General features: G+C 36.3%; 1 protein-coding gene across 2 annotated transcripts in view; it reads left to right on the top strand.

Moving 5' to 3' along the window:
• Positions 1–24024, top strand: part of LOC108657807 (uncharacterized) — a 42201-nt gene that overhangs the window by 4994 nt on the left and 13183 nt on the right. Inside the window, exons 1-2 of one of the 2 annotated variants that reach the window (XM_018110452.3) lie at positions 817–946; positions 1997–2263. In XM_018110452.3, the coding sequence (XP_017965941.2) occupies positions 2149–2263 (115 nt within the window). In that variant the 5' untranslated portion in view covers positions 817–946; positions 1997–2148. Of the gene's footprint in view, positions 1–816; positions 947–1996; positions 2264–24024 lie in introns of those variants that run through there. The other variant, XM_089264218.1, reaches the window with a different exon arrangement.

Genomic DNA, 24024 nt, shown 5'->3' with positions numbered 1-24024 from the left:
TTTCTATCCTGCTCTCTCGAATTTATCTGTCTCCAGATGTCCTTCCACTTTAATCTCTTATCTCTCGCCTCGCTTTTCTCTTTCTATGTCTCTCCCTCTCTCTATTTCTCTATCTCTATCTCTGTCTCTCTCCCTCTCTCTCCCTTTTTCTGTCTCGATTTCCACCAATCTTTCCCAAAATAGACCTTCCTTGAGATTTTCCATCCAAATCAATGTCTCTATCTCGCTTTCTGTCTATCTCTAACTTGCTCTCTCTCTCTCTCTCTCTTTCCTTTAACATCTCTATTCATAGTCTTTTGCTTATTAATATATATATATATATTGTTATCTCACTCTCTCTATCACTCTCTCTCTCCGTCTATCTGTTTCTTTTCTTCCTTTCCATACTTAATCAATCACCAAAACTCTACAGAATTTATTGACTTCTCTTCGTCTTCGACTAGCTGATATATATGTATATGCACTTTATCTCTTGCGTGGGCTGCCAATTGAATGCGTCACGTGCTGGCCACTAGAACAACAACAGCAACAACAACAATCCCAGCAGTCGCAGCAGCAGCAGCAACGTCAACTGCTGCGCATAATAGCATTTACAACGTTTACCGGTTTAAGGCACAGCTGATCGTGTTGAGCCGCTTCATTCATGAAGCTTCAATTGTTACCCGACTGCGCTCGCTCTCTCCCGCTCTCACTCACAGCATTTGCTGGCATTGCGCTCTCTCGCAGCTTAACGCCGCTCTTCGCAAGAGCTTTGGCTCGGCTCGCTCTCTCCCGCTCTCTCGGCTGTTACAGCGCTTTAAAAGTGTTTGACGGCGCCTGCGCGCAGCTCAGACAGTTGACGGCGTTCGCAGCGAGCGCTTGGCCAATCGTCGCGTTTCTCACTCGACTATTTGTTGTCTTTTTTTTTGTTTTTTTTTTTTTTTTATTTGACTCTCTTGATTACTGGGTTTGTTGTTTGCCGTTATCCCGAAATAGAAAACCAAATGCAAATGCAAATGCGTGCATGAGTGTGTGTGTGTGTGTGTGCGTGTGTGTGTGCGTGTGTGCTTGCTGTTGGCGCGGAAGTGTTGAGCCACCTTCGGACGCGCGATATCTGGCCACATCCTGCAATTACGCGCGTTTTTGCCGCGTTTCGTGCGCGTTTTCTGCTGTGCTGTGGACATAAACATTCAATTATTTTGTGTTTACTTTAATTTATTTCTATACACTATATATATATATATTTTTTTTTCGAGTGTTGATCGGGCGGCATTTCCGCATTAAGCAAAACTGCAAAGTGCTTCAACTAAACACAAGAAAAACGAAAATTGGGCAACATAATTGATACAACAACAGTAGATACCAACAAGTGCCATAAAATTATAAATAAAATGCAAATTAATAACGTTACTTGAGAAATACACTTAAAAGAAAAAAATAACAATAAAAATAAAAAAAATTTTGAGCAATTTGTTCGCGCTCTCTCTCTCTCTCACGCTCCTCGCTGTGTGTTCCGCGCTAATAGTTTCCTGTTTATAAAAAATAGAAATATACTTAAAAATAGAGAGAGCAAAATAACTGTGCCTAGTGTTGCAAGCTTTGTTGGCGCTGTGGCAAGTGGCAGTTGCAGCAACGTCAACAGCATAAAAATCAGCAACAATTGCTGTTGTTGTTGTTGTTGTTAATGCCTGCTGCTAAAACACGCTTAACAAAATACTTTTTACTTTTATGGCCAGCAACTGGCAGCAGCAACAGGCAGCAGCAACAGCAACAACAACAATAACTGGCAACAGGAGTGCGTGACCCCAACACACAATTCACTTGCCACTGCTGTGTGTGTGTGTGTGTGTTGCCTGCAAAAATTTCACTTTGCAGCTAAAGTTGTTGTTGTTGCTGCTGCTGCTGCTGCTGCTGCTGTTGTTGTCTCCTTAGCCTGACTATCAACTTATTTTATTTTTATTTTATTTATTTTTTTTATATTTGTATTTTTGTCTTTTGCTGTTGTTCAATATGAAAGTGAAATGCAGCTGCTGCAGCAATCAACAGGTCAATAGCAAATTAAATAAACACAAACGTAGTCAAACGATAAACGATAAACGAAAAGCGATTTCAATCAACAACAACAACAACAACCACAATATCGATCATTCGGAGAACAACTAAGCGAATATGTTGAAGGGACATCAAATGCTGAAGCTAATGCTGATGCTGGGCTGCTGCGCATTGGCCATGGCCAAGCCGCCGGCTGCCGCTGCCAAGCAGGAAGCCAGCAGCCAGCCAAAAGGTAAGTTTGTTTATCACATCTATGACATTATGTTTTTTGTTTTTGTTGCTCTCTGACCCAACTTAATTAGCGGGCGACAGCGAAAGTGACGCCTCGATCAAGAGTCGACCTGGCCGCGGCCTTTCGCTTTGAGAATTGTGGTGCATAAAGTCATCAACGGCAACAGCAACAGCAACAGCGAAACGAGCCATAGCATTAGCGTGAACCGGTTGCAAGGCGAACGAGCGAGACAGCAAGAGCGAGGGCCGAGGCCGAGCGAGCGGGACAGCGGATGACTTTGATTTGTGGCATCGCTTTCACTTTGGCAGCTGCTGTTGCCACCGCTCTCGTTGCCATGTCTCTTTGTCTGTAGCTTGTTATGGGCGTCGCGGGGGCGTGGCAAGCCTCAAATTTTTATTGGCGATTTCGGCCAAGAGCAAGCCAAGTCACCTCAGCTCAGCCTTACAGTTGTAATTGAATCGCATATCGTTGCACACCGAACTTGAACACACAATGAAAGAGAAACAAAAACAAACGAAAATAATAATAAATATATCCATGCAAGAAAACTTAGCAAAGAAAAGAAGAGAAAGGAACGGAACTAAACGCAAACTCACTTCGAAATTAATCACAGTTAACTAACCTACACAGTTCTATGTAATTTATGTCTATTGAACATATGTATGTCAGATAAATATATAACAAGATGAATATGTAAAATCCATATACATTTGCCAACTCATTTCGTTGCTAGCAAGCGGGTCGTATGGACTTGGAAGGATTTTCGTCGGGTCCTCTAAGATTCTGCTCAGAATCTTAAATTTAGCCTGAAATTTGAGTTTTCATAGAACTATTTCCTTGACTATATGTTTCCATATACATATATAGTCAGTCGTACAGCAATGTGGTCTATTTAGTGGGAATTGTGCTCAGCCTCTTCTGTCTCTCTCCCTCTGTATCTTCTATCTTGCGATTTATATCCATCTCTCTATACAACATTCTCACATCTTTCTCTCTATGGCTTCTTCACGCTCCCTACCTATTGCCACTCTCCTTTGTACCTCTTCTCTCTGTTACTGTCTCTCCCATTTCTCAATATTGTTCCCTCGCTCTTCTTAATTTAACTGGATGTCTCTTTCTCTCATTAGTTCTCTATATGTCTTTCACTCTACCTATGTATCTCTCTCTCATATCATATTTCATATTTCTCATTCTCTCTTTCTTTCTCTTTGTCTCTTTCTCTTTTGCTATCTTCCTGTCTCTCTCTCTATCTTCCCCTCTCTTTGTTCCTCTTTGCCTCTCTCTGTCTCCATCTCTCAAACTCTGATTGTCTCTCTCTCTGTTTCTATATCTGTATCTCACTCTCTGTATCTTTTTCTTTCTCTGTATATTACCCTTTCGCCGTCTCTCCTTTCCCACTCTCTATTTCACAATCTCTCCCGTCTCACTCTCACTCTCACCCAGTCTTTTCTTTATTTCACTTGCTCTGTCTCTCTTTATTGCCGACTTTCCATTTCATTCTATTCCTTTTTCTCTCAATCTCAATATCTTTTTTCTCTCTTTTTATCTCTCCTTTTCATTTGCAACAGTTTACTTAGTTCCATTCTCTCTACCATACCTCTCTTACCCTATTTCTCCATCTCTTCATATCTCTCTCTTTCGCTCTTTATTTCCATCTTTATATCCACCTCTCTCTGATATACCCATACAATTTTCATAATCATTCCAATTAGCTCACTATAACAAGTGTCTAAATTCTATTTAATCACTATATCAAATTGTTGCCACAAAAAATATTCGATTTTTTTGCTCGAAATGGTCATAAATCTTGGCATTTATGAGTTTTTATCATTCTTGAAATCTCTCAATTAATCAAAAATAGCTCGATCATACAAAAAAATTGTTAATAATTGAGTATATCTATAGAATGTTTGTCAGCCTAGCTAAAATAGTTGCTTTTATTTTACTTCAATTAAAAACTACAATTTGATATGTGTCTTATTTAAATACTATATTAAATATATTTTCCTTAGTATATTGATTCCCGTGTTGGGATAAATAGTATGTGTATTCCTTATTCCTTACATCATATATCAAAGTTTTAACTCGAATACTAACAGGGAACATATAGAACATGTAGATCAAATAGCTAGAAACAAGAATTCAAGATCTTTACGTGCTTCATTCTAATTTCTATTTGTACTCTGTCAGAGTAGGTCTAAACTTAATTTCCTGAAAGAGGAATATAAAGAAGATTTAAAGCTAACATCATAGATATTTGCAGTAGACTCGAAATATTTTCTACTTATTTATATGTCATAATGATATTCCGTCTCGTCTCTTTAAATTCCACTCTCCTTTTCTCCATCTCCCCCTACCTAGTTTTAAGCTCTTCAATTAAATAATTTACGCCTCTCCCACACACACACACACAGACGAGCGATAATTGATCATAAAAGCTGATCAATACCTCAACTACTTGGCAAATATCGAAGACAGCTCTGCCACGCCTTCCATATTTAAGACGTCCAGCTTGCCGCCCCATTGCCGGCTGCCGGGTGTCTTCCCGACTTGCCAATTTGTTGGTTAAGTAACAAAAAGCAAAAAGCAACCGAAAGCAATGAGCGAAAGAAACGGGCAGCTAATTAATCAGAGCTCACAAGGCAACAAAAGACACACACGCAGAGATCGCATACAAATGTCTACACATGTAACACTCTAATGCGATCCACAAACATTTTCCCAGATGCTGGAGCTTACGACATCGCCAGCAGCAACAACAACAATAACTTTTTGGTGCCCATCTCTGGCCAAAGCGGGCAGCTTCGTTTGTCTCATCTGCCTGGTGCACTTGCTTCCGTATTGTTGTTGCTGCTAGCTGATGTTGCAGTTAGCCAAGTTAATTTCTTTTGTTTATCAGCCAGCAGCAGCCGCAGCAGCCGCAGCTGCCTCACTTCTCACATGAAGAGCTCTCTCTCTCCCCCTTTGATGCGGTCGACAGAGTTGTCTTCAGTCCCAGTTGCCCATTTGCCTCTTTGCCCGCCCCTTTTGGCTGATGGGCGCAGCCCAGCAGACACACACACATAAATATATATATACATATATACTCTATATACGTACTTTATGGCCTGGCTTGTCCATTGTTCCGCGCTGCCTACAGCCGGCAGCACAATTTTCCTTTCTTCACATTTTCCCTCAGTTTTTCATTGCAAAAAAAAAAAAAAAAAAATAAAAATAATAATAAAATACAATGTATATTAATGCTCACATAAATTCAGTGGCATTATTTATGAGCACGTCAGAGTGGGTGAGTAACAGGCGTGCCAAACTAGCAGATACCCTGTAAAATAAAAATGTAATACAAATTTTATGAAAATGTTGAGAAAAATTCAGCTGAGGGTGCATCATTTATTATAATTTTTTTTTTTTTTTTAACTTGAAGTAAATAAAAATTAAAAAAAATTGTAATAATAATAAACATAATTAAATTAATAATATAATAATAAAAAATAATAATAAAAATGATAAATAAATATATAAAAAAATTATAATTAATAAAAAATTAATTTATAAAAAATTAATATATAAAAAATAATATATAAAAAAATTATATATAAAAAATAATATATGAAAAAATAATATATATAAAAACAATATGTAAAAAAAAATATGTAAAAAAAATATATATATATAAATATAAAAAAAAGCATATAAAAAAAATAATATACATATATATGTGTATATCATCTAAGTTCTCCAATTTTCTACTTTTTCAAATAATATTTCTTTGCAAACTTTAATCCTATTTAATTCATATGTTGTGTGAAAAGTAATAAATAATAATTATTATAATAACATGCATTTAATAACATACAATAATTTTTTTTGTATTCATTTGATATCATATAGCTGCACCCGACGCTCGAAAGGTGTGAAAAGTTATTGCTATAAAAAAATATAAATTATATATAATTATGAAAATATACACATATATAATTTATGTTAGGTCACAATCTCCGACTCAACTTTATTAAAGCAACAATTTTTGCTCTCGCTCTTTTTTTTTTTTGAATTAATATTTCAAATGTTTGACAATTTAATTGAGACACTCAATGAATAAAATATACAAACTCGCAATTATATTCAGATGCTGACTTATAACTTATATATATATATATATATATGTATGTATGCATGCATATATGTATAATCTACTTTTCTTGATGAGCTTGTCAAGAGACGCCCCCGATTCGTAGCGGTAAAATTGTAAGCAAACGATTGCCATTCATTTGCACAATGAATGAAGCTGAATGAGTGCATGAAATAATACGCATATAAATCGAAAGAAATATACACACATACATGTGTATGTGTATATGTTGTTCCAACCTGTGTATATAATAAAATTCATAACGATCTCAATTGCTGTTTGCCTCAGAGACGTGTTGCATGCCATGTGGAGATCTGCCTTTGGCTTCCATTATACATATGGATGGTGCACCGTTAGTTTCATATGCTTGAACGGTATTAGCATTTGTAATACCCATACGAATATCGTTTCATTTCTTTGCGGTTTCCATGCCATCGCTGGAAACTGGGTCTTGCGACTTTCAATTGGGCTAAGCTACCATAAGCAGTTCACTTAATTATTTCATTATTTTCAGCTCATTATGACCTTATGCCAATTGACTTTCCAATTGTCGGCTTATCGAATGAAGTGCTGCAGCTATGTGAGAGCAGTGTATATATGTATATATGTGTATACATATATTTCTAGCTAAAGCATTAATATATGTATATAACAAATTGATATAGATGTACATAAATGTAAATTTTGGTAATTTATTTGAGAGTGAATAAATATTTCAGATATCAAATCTAAAGCTAAAGCTGAATAGGAGTCTAAAATTAGTGGAACTTAAGTTGCCCTTATGGAAGGATCTCTAGACCATATCAGAGGAATTTTGGTTCATATTAATACAGCTCAAATTCACTATTTAAAAAAATATATTTATTTATATGGAAGTGCAAATCCAATATACTCCATGCTCTCAAATAAAAAAGTATAACAATTATGAATATAAATACTTGGAATATTCAAAACATTTATAAAAAAAAAAAAAACAATTTTGTTATTATTATTATAATTATTATTATTTATTTTTAATTATTATTATTATACTTATTTATTTTTATTTATTATTGTTATTATTATTTATTTTTATTTATTATTGTTATTATTATTCTTATTCTTCTTCTTCTTCTTCTTCTTCTTCTTCTTCTTCTTATTCTTCTTCTTCTTCTTCTTCTTCTTCTTCTTCTTCTTCTTCTTATTCTTCTTCTTCTTCTTCTTCTTCTTCTTCTTATTCTTCTTATTCTTCTTCTTCTTCTTCTTCTTCTTCTTCTTCTTCTTCTTCTTTATCTTCTTCTTCTTCTTCTTCTTCTTCTTCTTCTTCTTCTTCTTCTTCTTCTTGTTTTTATTCTTATTGTATTTTATTTAAATTACTGTAATAAAAGTTTTGTGTAATTCAATAAAAATATTAGTTTGGTTGGCCATAAACGTTTTGAACTTTAGCCAAAATATGGAAAGGCTGTAAGACACACTCAGAGTGTGTGTGTGTGTGTGTGTGTGTGTGTGTGTGTGTTGAGCATGGAAAGAGTTCAGCTTTGTGATTTGGAACAAAGCGTAATTTCGTTAATTGTTGTTATTGTTGCTTGTTGTTGTCATTGTCATTGTGTGCTGTTATTGCTGTTGTTGTTGTTGTTGTTTAATGCACTTTAACGGCTTTTAAAAATTTTAAATGCTGAGTTTTAACCTTTAAACGGCAACTGAGACTGACTGACTGAATGAATGCCTGACTGCCTGACCGTAATTACACAGTTTTATGTGAGAGCTGATTTTATTAAAGGTTTCGTTATACCAAATGCCAAAACGCATTTTGGGGCAATTGGGCAATTGAGAAATTGAAACCGAAACCGAAACCGAAACCGAAGCCGATTGCGATTGAAGTTAAGGTTGAAATTGAAATGAAAAGAAAAGCCGCGACCGTCGCTCGATTCATCGATCATTGATCTAAAGCAATTGGTATTGGGCAATTGAAGCCGAAAGATAAATCGTGTCGCCAAACAGTAGCGACAGCTACAAAAATCATTGCTCAGCCGCACAGAGATAGAGATAGAGATATAGAGAGAGCGAGTGAGTAACAGAGTGAGAGTGAGAGTGAGAGAGAGAGCTTATGCAAATGAGTAGATCTATAAAACGCATCGTCGCCAATAACAATAGATTTTTACTTACATAAGCTGGCGGCAAAAATGCATAATTAGCTAATTAAAATCGGCAAATCGATTTTGATCCACATTTGTGTTTTTATTGTTTGCCATTGAGGGAGGCGAAAGTAAAATAAAAAAAAATAATAATAAAAAAAACAGAAAAGAAAATATAAAAAAAGAGTACGAAAAGCCAAAACTAAATTAATCAAAATCAAAGCGCGGTGCATTTGAAATTTCGTCTGTAACATAAATGAAATTGTTTTTTTCTTTTTCTTTTTTTGTCTCTCACATTCAGTTAGTTTTGTTTTGTTATTGTTATCTGCTTTTCTTTTCTGTTTTGTTTTGCTTTCGGAACATTAAAATAAATTAACGAAAATGTGCGACATGCTGTGCAGAGTTGAGCAAAGCCAAGAGCTAATCGTGTGCACAAATGTGTTAAATACCCTAACCAAGAGGTCGCCCCAACGCTTTGTACTTGCTTAAATGGAGAAGAATGTGGCGAAGGCTTGATGGATAATTAACCGAAACTCTGCAAGTTATTGTTCAATTGAGAGATTGTCTTCGCTTGAGCAGCTAGAATTTAGGGGGATAACATAGGGCATATAAATGAATTTAATGTGCTAGAGAATCTAGCTCTCATTTTTTCTTATAAATAATGATTCTTTCGATAATTAGCTATATTATTGACTAAGTGATTGATTATATGATTGACTAGATGACTGGCTGGAAGGTTAGTTAAGTCATTGAGTGACTACCTGTATTACTGATTGTTAGACTTATAAACAGATTGATTGCCTGATTGACTAGCTGGCCAACTGATTGAGTGAATGACTAGTTGACGGACTGACTGACAGACTGATTGAATAGCTGATGGATGGACTGATTGACTGACAGACTGATTGAATAGCTGATGGACTGACTGATTGACTGACTGATTGGATGCTTGACTGACTGGCTGATTGACTAACTTGGGGACTGATTGATTGACTGACTCACTTATTGACACACTGATTGACCGCCTGTTGGATTGCTTGATTGACTGACTGACTCTAGTATTTACCAACTGATTGAATGCATAATATGCAGATTCTTAGACTGATTGACTGATTGATTGGTTGATTGACTGACTGAATCAATTAGTGATCAACTGATTGAAGATTTGAAGATACTTAGACTGATTGACTGATTGATTTACCAGTTTTTACACTGATTGACTGTTTGATTGTCTTGAGAATTGATTGATTGATTAAATGGATGATGAGCAAAAGATTTGTTCATTGTAAATTACAGACTAATTGGCTGGACAAGAGTGACTGACACGTTTGCTTGATTGGCAAACGAACTGATTGATTGATTGAATGACTAATTGGCTGTTGTATTAGTTAAGTGACTAGTTGAATGGGAGTTTGGCCAACTGCATCATTGATTGACCGATAAATTGACTGGTTTCTTGATTGAGTCGACACTCGCAGCTTAGATTGATCAAAGTCAACAATAATACTTAGGCATATAGCTCGACTAAGTAACTGATTGATTTACCTATTGATTAGTGATAAATTGCCAAGATGCTAGCATCAAAAGCTTTCTCTAACTTAACTAGTTAGTGCATTTAAATGTCGTCCATTGAATTGTTGTAATTTTTGTCGCTGATTTTTTGGAACATTTGATTAATTACGTTTTGTGTAGTCTTAGCCAAAGCATTTTCGACTGTTATTTACGGTTTATGTGAGTGTCCATGTCTGTGTGTGTGTGTGTTTGCAATTTGTTATACAAATCGAAATGTGGCAATAGCCAAATTGAAGCCAAATGATGTCTTCATTTCGCTCTCGCAGTGAAAATAACGTAATTGCTTGCTGTGCAGGGCCCGTTGGCCATTTGGACACGCACCGTTGGCCATTGCAATCAATCACAAAGTTCCATTTTCTATTTGCCACACAGATGGAGAGAGAGAGAGAGAGAGAGCGAGAGAGAGGGGGGTAGATAAAGATAGGAGTCGTACAGCCGCATGCAAATTGCGTTATGATCATAATGATCAGTTAGGTCATGTTGTAATCCCAAAAATCAATCAGCCAGCAGTTTAAAGCTGACGAAAAGATGAGCCAGCCATTAGGCAAGACAACAACAAACAACCAACCGACAACCGACAACTATCGATATATCTGTGTGTGTGTGTGTGTGTGTGTGTTTGCATTGCCGCATAATTGTGATTGGGGTTTTGCCACTTCAGGCAGCCTGCTTCCAAGTAATTCATGCCATCGATGGTACTCCACACTGCTTACAATGTGTCCAAGCTGTACAATAACATTATTATTAGATGTACCTTGCCCAATTGTGAGCTAAATGAGATTCACAATTGTCTCGTAACACACTTTCTATGGCAAACACTCACTCAGTCTGCCTTTTATATTAATGAAATAGAGAGTGGGAGAGCGAGAGAGAGGGAGCGAGAGAGCACGCTCGCTCTTACAGCTCTATCAAAAACTTCTTCCAAACTATTTACATATGGATATTAGAGATCTTTGTGTAAACACATTCGAAATTTCCATAAGTCGATTGATCTTTTGAAATCCGAAAGAAATTATAGATGCATAAGAGCAAAATAAATACGAGTAGAAGTCTGAAAGACTCGGTCGGCTCTGGCTTCGAGAGTAGAAAAAATACATATTGTTGACTCTGCTAAAAGTTAGCGACATCTTAAAAGTCTATAATGATGATATACAAGATTAGCTGTTAGTATTTTAGCTTAATCTGGGGTAAGCCGAAGACAGCAAGACAACGATTGCAGCTAGATCCGCGCAGCAATGCCGAGAGTGTTTCGAAAGCAGCCTGGCCAAAGCTGAGCTAGTTCGCGGAACTGATTTGGCAACTGATTCGGTCACTGGAAATATGACAATGAACAGAGTATTACGAGTTCATCTGAAGTTGAAGCTTGAAGTAAAGATCCCATAGGCAATCGAGTTGGGCTCTAGAATATAATGAAGCGCTATGAGAGCTAAGCTTCGTGTAAGCAGAACTAAGAAAGAGGATTTGAGTATATAGCAACTATAGCTACAGCACCCTACCCTATAGCACAGTATGCCCTACTCTAGAGCACAGCATACCTTACCCTAGAGAACAGCATACCCTACACTGCATATCCTATCCTTCCTATCCTTCTGTACAGTATACCCTACACTGTATATCCTGCATAGGTCACAGTATAACCTGCCTAGATAACAGTATACCCTACTCTAGAGCCCAATATACCCTACTACAGCACAGCATGCCCTACACAGCATATCCTGCATTTCAGTACAGTATACCCTACACAGTGTACCCTTCCCTACTGCACAGCAAACTCTACTCTAGAGCACAGCAAACTCTACTCTAGAGCACAGCAAACTCTACTCTAGAGCACAGCAAACTCTACTCTAGAGCACAGCAAACTCTACTCTAGAGCACAGCAAACTCTACTCTAGAGCACAGTAAACTCTACTCTAGAGCACAGCAAACTCTACTCTAGAGCACAGCAAACTCTACTCTAGAGCACAGCAAACTCTACTCTAGAGCACAGCAAAGTCTACTCTAGAGCACAGCAAAGTCTACTCTAGAGCACAGCAAAGTCTACTCTAGAGCACAGCAAACTCTACCCTATAGCACAGCAAACTCTACTCTAGAGCACAGCAAACTCTACTCTAGAGCACAGCAAACTCTACTCTAGAGCACAGCAAACTCTACTCTAGAGCACAGCAAAGTCTACTCTAGAGCACAGCAAAGTCTACTCTAGAGCACAGCAAAGTCTACTCTAGAGCACAGCAAACTCTACCCTATAGCACAGCATACCCCATCAAGTCCAGTGCCAAATAATGAGTAACGACTTCAGTCATAGTCAGGCTGGCCTAGCTTCAATAGTCTCAAAGTTTATTCAAACTGAATAGAACTAAGAAAGAGAGTTCGAGTATACAATAGATGCAACTATAGCTACAGCATAGCATACCCTACACAGCATACTCTACTCTAGAGAAAAGCATAACCTACAGAGCATACTCTACTCTAGAGCACAGCATACCAAACAGTGAGTAACAATTCCAGTCATAGTCAGGCTTGTCTAGCTTCAATCGTCTCAGAGCTGTTCCCCAGCCTCGCCAACTGCTGACTCCCGTTGCACAAAGCTGTTGCAACTACAGGCAGCAACTGCAATCAGCAGCAGCAGCAGCAGCAGCAAAGCGGAACAGAAGCCAACAACACAAGACAGCACAACATAAAAGTTAACAAAATGTCTGCCTGGCGATTCGTTGGCCGAGTTCACAACTGTGATTTGCATATTTATGGAGCTGCAGCCCGCTCGCATATTCCCATGTCTGTGAGTTCGTGTTGTGCATTTGGCGACAGTTCGCTAACCTTCACCTTGTTGCCCAAAAAGAGACCAGCAGCAATAGCAACAGCAACAGCAGCAGCAGCAACAGCAGCAGCAGCAACAACAACAAACAACCAACAAACAACAAACTGTAAAACCGTTTGTTGGCGTTTTTTCGGACCCAGTTCCAGGCTAACTGTTTGTCTGTCTGCCGGCCCCGTTGGCTGCTGTCCGCAGTTGGGCCAAGACCCGGCCTGGCCTGGAAACGTGTTTGGGGGCCGTCGCCGCTGACTCAGCCAAATAACGTAGTTGCCCATGGAGCCAGCCGTGTGTCAAAGCGCGTTTCAGGCGACATTTAATTGCATGCGGCGTGCATATAAATAGCTATTCGTATATATGTATCTCTCTATATATATATTTGGCAAATATCACGCATACGCCAAGTAAGCTGCACGCTGCTTATTAGCCATTTTTAGCCGCATAATAACTGTATTGTGCGTTGTTTGTTGTTGTTGTTTTTCTCTTTGTATGCTGATTACGGCCCATTTCACTCGGCCCCTTGGCCGCTTGGCTTTTGCTTTTGATTTCATTGAGGACGGGGGGAACGTGACTGCCCCACATTTTGCCCTTGTGTAAATATTTTGAAAGGAATCTGCGATATTTGATCGGCAAAAATTATTGTAGCTGCCGCCGCCCCAAACAAAAGCCGCATCGTTAATCAAAAAAAAAAAAATAAAATAAAAAATAGTTTTGTTTGCAGTAATTTTTTGCTTTTATTTGTGCAATTATTTGGAATTTAAGTACGGGTATTATAATATATTTTTGATTTGATTTACTTCCATTTCTTTAATTTTCATAATTATACGCCATTGTCTCCTTTCATTATTATTTCGAATCGAATCGAGTGAATTGCCAGAGATCGTTTGCAGCGTTTGCTTGAAATAAATAAATCATAAAATTGCCTAAAAGTCAATTCAGATTGAGGGAACTGAGAGTTGAGACAAGCTGAATGTAGATAGATGTGGTATAGATGAAACTGACATATTTTGGCAATAATAATATGTAATGAAAATAAATGAGCAATTTTTTTGATATGCTTTTGTTTCATATGCTCCTAGAAAAAGCGAAAAATTATATTAGGTTTTACTTGGAATAATTTATGCTTAAAGTCTATCAACTAGTCAATTGGCTAAGTGTTATCGATAACTGAAATGCACGTTGAATTATAAATAATTAAAGTTATAAAAAATTATAAAAAATTAAAGTCAGCTCTTCATAAGATATGTGATTGAACTCAAAGCCAGAGTTTATTGAATCAAGTTTTTTTTTTACCTAGGCAATTTGGGATAAATATAAATATATAAGCAGTCGACTCTAGTTTTTTCAAACCTGCGACTTTTTTAACTTCTCATAAGTTCAATATTATCATGAGTCTTCTATAGAATTCAGGAACCGTAGCTATTATAATTCTTATAGCAAAAAATTAAAATATAAAAATTATTTTTGAGTACCTTTAAAAAAAAAATATTTTCGATTATTAACATTAATTTTTATGATAAAACCAAACATAATTATTATAGATCAATTTTCATATAAAAAAAAAAGCAAAGCATAACTTTTATTTTCAATTTTTATAATCAAATTACGTTTGATTTTTAACAATTATGATTTAATAAATTATTTATAATAATTAAAAATAATTTTTTTTTTCCAAAAAAAAAAGTGCAAATAAAAGTTTATCCTCTTTTTGAATTTAGTGTAAACAAATATCTTTTGTATATTTTCCCCTCTCTTCTTGGCGGGTTTGAGCCAAAATTTTCAACAATTCATAACTCTTATTTGCGGTGCCTGGTAGAAAATCTTTGATATTTCAAACACTTAAAACATTCGATAATTCGTAAGACTGTGCTATAGATATGCGTATGTTTATATATATGTAAATATCTTATATCTGTTTTATTCACTTCAGGGATCTACATATACTCAACTCAGTAAAACAATCATAGACTTTAAATGTTTTTTTTTTTTTTTTATAAGTATTTAACAATGATGAATCGCAGTAGCAGCTGCATTGTGATTGCGCCCATGACGCCTACACCCCCGCCCCCACCACCACGCTGATTGGCCGACTGACTGACAGACAGACAGACAGACGGTACTTGCTCAAACGTGGCACGTTGCACTTCACATATGTATTTAGTGTATGTCTATATACATACATACATATATATATGTACTTATATTCGCCTCAGAAATCTATCTTCATGGCACAACTGAGTCAGCGCCCAGCGAAGCGAGCAGCAACAGTCGAATCCATGACTGCACAATGATTATTGAGGCATACACACACACACACACACACACACACACCAACACACACAGACATACATAGTTAGAGAGCCACGGACAGATGGCAGACGAATGGAGGCAGATTGAGATAGTCAGTCAGACGGTGGTGCATGGAGAACAAAGTATGGAAACGCGAAAAACCTCAATAACAAAACGCAACTAACTAGCGCGTCCTTGGCCAGTCAACATTATATATAATTATTTCTTTTAATTTTTGCGCCGTGTCTGCCACACGATGACGATATAAATAAATACTGAAAAAAAAAAAAAAAAAATAAATAAAAATATATATATACACATATATATTGTAAATAACATATAGCGAACAGCTTGTAGCTCTTTAGGGGTATTAAAGAGCATATGCGCAAAGCTTGCTCCCCTTCCCAGCGCTCCGCCGCCGCCCACACACCCCCCCTTGGCCACCCACTCAACTTGGATTCACGACAAAGACAAAGGCGCAACTTTAATTAGACATAACGATGAGAAAAAAAATTATATATAGTAATAATAAAGAGATATACATACATACATATATGTATATACAGCTTAAGAATTATTACGTTATGAAAACTTTGGCAATTATTATGAGCAGCTCTCTATAAGAAGCAGCATAGTATACACTCGCCAAGGGGCTGTAGACTTTTGTGACCGAGTGTGTGTAAGGCTTGAGCTGTAATATTTTAAATTGTATTTCTATTATGCCTATAGCAACATTTATATATTTAGAGCAGCTCTATTGTGTAGCAGTTCTTCTGAGCATCTGACTTCCTGATAGTTCCAGAAATTTGGCTACTATTAGTTTACTTGATGAATTTACTCCATCTCCCTAAAGAAATGTTGTTTACTTTCTATGACTTTTCCTTGACTTTTCCTCCATTCAATCTCGAGCTATGTCGAATAGAATAAAAAATCAAAATTTCAGATGTTTATTGATTTTATATTGCTTTTAAATTTTAGTTTTCAAATTTGGTCTCAAACTCACATTCTATATATGATAGAGCATATCATCTTCGACTAACTAAAGTTAAGTTTATATTCTTGATTTGTTTGTCTGCTGTAACAGATTACACAGGTTCTTGTTGTTGTTGCTATTGCTGTTGCTGCTGCTGATGTTGTTGTTGTTTTCTAACGATGTGCCTCAATATTACAAGCCAAGTCTAGTCATGTCTGCTCCGACCCACTGTCATTATGTCTATTTTCAGTCATGTTCATGACTTTTCCCATGGAAGAGACCTGAGGGTCATATGCGTGCACAGTCAAGCAACAACAGCAACAACAGCAACAACAACCGGAGCAGCAAAGCGACGACAGCCACACATTTTATGTCATGCAACAGCTAGAGCACTCATAAATAATACTCAAAAGAGCCATTTAAATGCTATTATTGCAAAAAAAAAGTATATATATATATATAGAAAAAAAGGTGGATAAACAAAAGCAACAACAAAACAACAATAAATAAAGCAACTAAGTGAGACACAATCGAAATGGCGGTAAATGTTGCTGTGTCGTCTGTCTGCCTTTCCGTCCGTTTGTCTAGCTGTCATTTATTTATATTTATAATATTATTTATTATGGCTTCAGTTGAATAAGTCAATTCCTAATGCTAAATACACAATCGCACAATTCTCCAAAGCTGTGAAATGGGAAAGCAACTTCGTGATTTATAGCATTGAATACGATTCAACTATTCAAATACAAAGCTAAGCATGTAGCTGATAGAATGCATACAATGGGTGCTACATAGAGCAGAGTTCGATTTATTTGCCTGCAACTAAAGCAGTCGATGCTGAATGTAAACCCAAATACGGTTACGCCTTTTCAGGCTTACCAATGATTGTGTAAATTCTATGGCACTCTAGTTATAGCTCTACAATTTGTTGTTATTCGACAACTCTTCTTGAAATAATTTCAAAATGCATCGATTAAATTTTAATAATTATAAAAAATGAGGTTGAGAAATTTGTTTATTATAATAGTTCAATCAACTTGAATTGTTAAATTGATTTTTTAAATATTTTCAATAACAAAAAGTTGAAAACATCTGCATAAATTGTTGACCAAAATGAATGATGATTACTTTTCTATTTTATTCAGGATTTTTATAAGTTGATAAATAATTCAATAATTTAATATACATTTTAGTAATTTATTTTTATTACAAATTAATTATTGTATAACATTTTTTAATCTTTTTAAATTGGTATTTAATTTTCAATTCAAATTATTCAAAATAAATATTTGTTTAATAAATTTAGAGATCAAGAATCAACGCTCTCTCCTACAGTTCTTCTTACTCACATTAGTTAACCTCACGCCAGCTATTGTAATGGCCATGGAGCGCATCCAGATTTACTCTCGACAGCGAATTTATTCATTTTAATTTAATGTTAAATTTTATTATAAGCTAGGCAGATCTAAATTCGATCTATTCTAGATCTATTCTCGTCCGCATATGAACTGAAGCATCTAAGCTCAATTGGTTTTTTGGGTTTTCCCTGAAATGTCCGACTATAAAGTCCTCTCTTAGGTATTAGCTATTCTGAAGTATTATTAACTTATATATTTTATGATTTCTGATTCCGAATTGCACTGTTTGCCAAATTTAGCCAATCATATACAAATGAATATGGCTGCATAGGACTGCTGATGCGTTGCCATATCATGTATTTAATCAAATAACACTAAACCGCTAAAAACAAGTATTTTCATAACATATTTAAAATTTTAATATCATATATTTCACACTTTATCAAATTTTGCTGAATTACATATATCGTATAAAATTGTATATTATTATAAAATATAATTCAAGCACTTTGAGCAGCATTTTCTTATCATATATATGGTTGTATATACATATATAATTTTCGTTTCACTTATTTCACATTTAATAATATTACAATATTAAAATTGTGAAATTAGAGTATAAAATAAATCACTATTGGTTATTTTATTCATTTAGAAATGTACTAAAATTGTTTGTTTTAAATGTATTTAAGCTCTTGCATATTTGCTTGCCTTTCCGCCAAGCGTTCGAATCTATTAAAACAATTCAATTGAAGCTGCATTAAGAAAATTGTAAAAAACAAAGTCATTTACAGCTGTATTTATTTATTTAGATTATATTAATGTAAATGAAATGAATAAATAAATACAAATGAGAGCATGCTCTGATTCCTGTAGCATATTTCATGCTAAGCAGCTCGAGCTTTATTGTCGAAGTTAGTGAACTTGACACCTAAGCTGCAGCGGTCTACAAAAGTTCTTTTCGAATCGATTCAATATATGCATACATACATACATGTATATATGTATATGTACCCATGGCATATCCATATCCAATGCTGACAGAGCAGCAGCAAAAAGTTGGGCACTTGATATTTGAAGCAGAGTTTGGCTTTGCATTGGGGTCGCCGTTTGACATTGAGGCGCTTGCAACAAGAGCTCGCTGCGGCAGCGGCAGAGGCAGCATTGGCGATTGTGCATCGACGATGGCAGATTACTTGTATAAATAGTTTTTTTTAGCAGATACATGAAATGTGCATAGGGGCTGAGCACCAGGCGCAAGATGAGCTGCAGCCGAAGAACAAGAAAAACATAAACAAAAAACAAAAAAAAAAAAACAGAAAAAAAACATAAACGAGGCAATTTTCAATAAACTGTTTAAGGTCAGAATAATGCACATTAAACGATTGTTGTTTATTGGCAAATGTCATGTTCAATTAGTCGCCAGACGCTGGCTCCAGCGCCAAACGGCGGCCAATGTCACCTGACGCCGCGGCTGAGGCGCTCGTCGTGTGGCAAATGGCGCAGCAAAACGTGGCATGCAACGCGTCGCTGTCAGAGCGAATTATGTTAACAAATTGAGTTATGGTTATGGTTATGGATGATGGCGCACTAATGTATGTGTGTGTGTGTGTGTGTGTAACAGGTGCAGGCCGAAGTCAAAGCCACAAATTGCCAGCTAAGCAACAATTAAGCCATGGCCAGAGCAGCCAGCCAGCCCCTGGCCCATTACAGCAAACAAACCATTGTAAATCATTAAGAAACATAACAATACCAACACACACATACACACACACACACATATGCGAAACGAAGTGACGGAAATGGAAGTGGTAATGGTAATGGATATTCAAAATTTGACCACAGCGCTACAAATCTCCAGTTGCTCATCTCTAATTACAAACCGAAGCTCGCGGCCATTCAAATGCAGCCCGCTAATGAATTGTTTCAATGACAGTGCAAAGAGGCGCGCTTAGGTCACAGTCAGAGTCACAGTCCGGCTAATGATAACTTAAGCCAAAACGTAAACGATTTCGTAATTGAGATTGTTATCGTTATGGCTATGGTAATTAAAGTGCTCGGCTATTTGGCTCTTTATAACTCAATCAATGATTTCATAGCCATAGTAAATTCAGTTCTATTGCTCTGTGATCGTTTTTTGCCAAGTGATTGCAGCATAGAATTTGGCGGAATTTTTGTATTGACTGCATGAGTGTATTGCCTTTAACAGTTGATGAACGATCGATAAGTAATCAAAGCAGAGCTTACATTTGCATTTGCTTAGCCTTACTTTAAGTCTAAGTCAATTATATAAGCATTACTGATATCGTCAATGTTATCATTGACAATATTGTTATCGTTATCGAGCTAAATCTGATTACAGTGACTAAATAATCGATTGCATGATTTAAATTACCCGATTTTATCGATACATATAACCTATCTACAAGTTATCAACTATTATACTATTTCATATAACCTATGAATAAGTTATCAACGATTATAATATTTAAATCAACCGATTCTTATCGATTTATATGGCCTATCAGAGCGAGATACCGATATATGATCTTAATTATCGATAGAGTATCATAATCAATGCCAAGTTATTCCATGTATATTGCTTACATGGTTGTTTCTATATAATTTTATCCTAACCTTTATATTTTCATCATTTTTTCGATAGATATGCGATATTATATATAACTCCTATCGTTCTGATTTCGTTATTTCATGTATGTATATGCTCAGTCTGAATCTTTCAGATTCAGCTGTAGTAACTATCCTCATCGCTATGATTATCTTTAGTATAAGCGATTACTAAACGGTACAAAAGCTGATAATAATCTCTTAAGTAGTACCAGTTCATTTAAATATAATCTTTATATAAGCGATAACATTTAGAATAGAATATAAATCGTTGCTTACCGTAGCTTTATAGGAGAGATAACAGCTTTATATGACACTCTTATGAGTTTCTGAAAACTACTTGAAAACGCAATTCATTTCCACCAAGAACTTCTCTTCTTATTGAGATATTCTGATCAGCAAATGCTTCTATAAAGTTTATTTTCTATAGAAACCATTTCGTAAGACCATAAATATTATGTCGCATTCTGATCTGTGGCTCGATAAGAGTTATAGATGCATAGCAGCAGCTAGACACGCTCGTAAAATCCTTAATAAAAATGGTTTCCTATTTCACTTTATCGTCGCATGACTTTATCTCTGCATATATGTATGTATGTATATCTGATCATCGGGGTATTCAAAGACAATTAATGCAGTGCCAACTCACAATTTCAGACGCTGACAAAGCCCATTCAATTAAAATGAATGTTAATAAATGTTAAAGAATAAATGAGAAAGAAATAAGAAAAAGAGCTCAAGATACTTGCATGCAAATGCAAAACGTGTGGATGCCATAAAAGGTGCAAAGAGGCGCATGATCCGACAGTTTGCGGATATGTGGGTATACATACATAAATGTGCGAAGCGGAGCGGAGTATATAAATATATTTATGGCTGTAGGTATTCATTAGGTGAGCAGCTCCCACTTCGATAAATCGATAAATCAATATGCGATGCAACTGTTGAGTTGTGTTTCTGTGTTTAGGTGTGTGTGTGCTTTTAATTGAGTCAGGCGAGGCGTCAAGATTTATGGGCGCAGTCTGGTCTGCTTAGTCCGTGGCCTGTACGAGTTGTACATAAAATCAAATTGCTTATGCACAAACCTCTAATAATGTTGCCTACCCGGCATTGGAATGCCAGGCACGGAACGCAAATGAAACTGAAATTGAAACTGAAACTGAAATTGAAACTGAAACCTAAAACCAAAATCTATGCTAAAATTGTTATATTTGTTATTTGTGTTGTTGTTGTTGTTGTTTGTTTTGTTTGTTTTGAATCGAGGCAAGAGACTTGGAGCACACGTCGCAGCTCATGGCTAAGATGGCTAATTGCGAGCGCATGTGTGGCAAAGTGTTTTAGAAATTAACTCCAATGCTAAGGCATTAAAGCAATCGCATGTTATTGAAATCGGAGCAAACTCATTTATCACTAACACAAAACAAACAAAAACAATACGAAGACAGCAAAAACGAGCCGCTTCTTCACTTAAATTGAGCTCTAACTCGAAGATGGAGCAAAAACCTGGCCGAGTCGCTGGCAAAGGTCAAACAAAACTAAATCAAATCGGCTTCGGATTTTGCCAGCCATAAAAAGAAAACGTTCTAAATTATTGCTGTCATTGAGGCAAAATTATATAATTGAGCGCTGAGAGTTAAAGATCTATCAATCAATCAATCAAATCGGCAGCAGCCAAACAGAACTGGCTATATGTATGTGTGTATGTGTGTATGTGTGTGTATATGACTGAGAGATCGTCTGGCGACAAATTAGGCTGTGATTATTGCCTCCCGCTGCAGCGACAGCAGAAATATTTCGTGTGCAGCGCGAGTGCATATTGTTTATTGTTTGGCCTGTCCTTGTTTAAAGTTCGTGTCTTAAGTCTTTTGTTTGGCTGCTTGACATTTGCACAGCAACATCTTTGCCGTTGCAGTTGCCGTTGCCGTTGCCGTTGCCGTTGCCGTTGCTGTTGGTCAAGTTAAATGCCATTTTGTCGCTTTGAACTTTAAAGTTCAAGTCTAAAAATGTTGAAAATTGCTGCCAATATTTGCTTTTGGGTTGGGCCAGAACCTCAGCAAGCATTTGGCTACACAGCGAGCACATATCAACATAAATACATATATACAGATGTATGTATGTAGCTTCGTTAAGCTTACTCCTACGAAGCTCTTCCATCGCACACATTTCAATGGCAGCCTAGCCCCAATAATTTTTGCTTAGCACACGCCTTAAACACTAATTGCATGAACATAAATATACATAAATATAATAAGCCTAGACTCGATTTCAATGGGCAATGCGGAAGAAGAATTGAGTCTAAGGCCCGCAGCGCTGGCCAGTGTCAAGGCTTTGGCAGCCTAAACTAAATTAGAGCGTTTCGCCTACTGCTCCTCTGCTCCTCTGCTCCCACCATCAAATATGAAGCTCAGATATCATTAGGCCAATGTTTTGCTGCAGCCGCAACAAAACTAATTTTCACACACTAGAAAAATGCAATTTTAATTATATGACAACAACAACAACAGCAACAACAATTTGTTGCTTCGCTTGATTGTTTAACTGCGGCTTCGTGTGTATTTTGTTTTTATCATTAAGTTTTGTTGTTTGGCTTTTTTTTATGTCATTCCATTTAGCTCACGGGCTGTTGTCCCAGACCATGGCATAGAAAATCAAATATAACATAATGACCCCACAATGCTATTATTGTTGTTGTTGCAGTTGTTGTTGTTGCTTTGCATTTGCTGCTGCTGCTGCTGCGGCTGGCAAAATCGCATAGAACGAATCTGAGGTAATTTATAGCATCACTCATACGCCGCGTATGCCGCAGCGCAATAAACTGAACAGTGGAGTAAAACTTATATTGCCGCAGAAGAACAACTTGAGTAGTTGAAGTAATTGAAAATATGACTACGGCCATAATAATAAAACAAAGGAAATACTGCGACTCTTTTATGCCAGCCAATTAGTCAGATTTGTTTTTTTTTTTTATACCTCAAATTATTATTATTTTTTGGTAGATGTGCGTGAAGTTTTTTACGATACAAATTACGGTTAATTTAGTATTTATTATATATGAATTTTTTATAGATGCGCATAAATAAATATATAAATCTATTTGTAAGTAACTCACATCAATCAATATAAATATATTTTTATTGCATATTCAATAAATAAATAAAAATTTTTTTTTTTATTTACCTACATTTTTATACCCTGAACCCATTGAAAATGGGAAATCAGGGTATAATGGTTTTGTTAAAATGTATGTAACAGGCAGAAGGAGGCGTGGCAGACCCCACAAAGTATATATATTCTTGATCAGGGCGACGAGCTGAGTCGATTTAGCCCTGTCCGTCTGTCTGTCCGTCCGTCCGTCCGTCCGTCCGTCCGTATGTTTGAACGCGTCGATTTCAGAAGATATAAGAGCTAGAGACTTCAACTTTTTTTTAAAATGCCCGTAAAAACAGCGCGCATATCGAGTTTTTCACTAAAAAACGATAACTCATTCCGATACTTTTTTATCGATAAAAACCCTTATCGAAGATCAGTTTAAACATTATATCTCCTACATCTTTCAAGCTAGAGTCTCCAAATTTAAAATGTATACTAAGATGAATTTTATACAATTTCGGTTTTTGTTAAAATTTACCCCCCACCCCTAAATCCACCCCCTCACCCTCATCTTTGTAAAAGTCGTATATCAAATACTAGAGACTTGTGCTTCGGTATACACATACATTTAAACATCATGATTACGTTCTGTAAGTTTCATTACGATCGTACGTCTAGAAATTAAATTATTCAACAAATAAGTTCTCCTAATATTGCCAACACTGCAGCGCAACCCAAGCGCAATAGGTTATAAATTTATAACTCCTACATTTTTAGAGCTATAGTCTCCAAATTTTAA

The sequence above is a fragment of the Drosophila navojoa genome, chromosome X, assembly GCF_054131105.1.
Source record: "Drosophila navojoa isolate 15081-1374.11 chromosome X, UAZ_NAV_1.0, whole genome shotgun sequence".
Taxonomy (NCBI): domain Eukaryota; kingdom Metazoa; phylum Arthropoda; class Insecta; order Diptera; family Drosophilidae; genus Drosophila; species Drosophila navojoa.
This window is presented reverse-complemented; position numbering and strand designations above follow the sequence as displayed.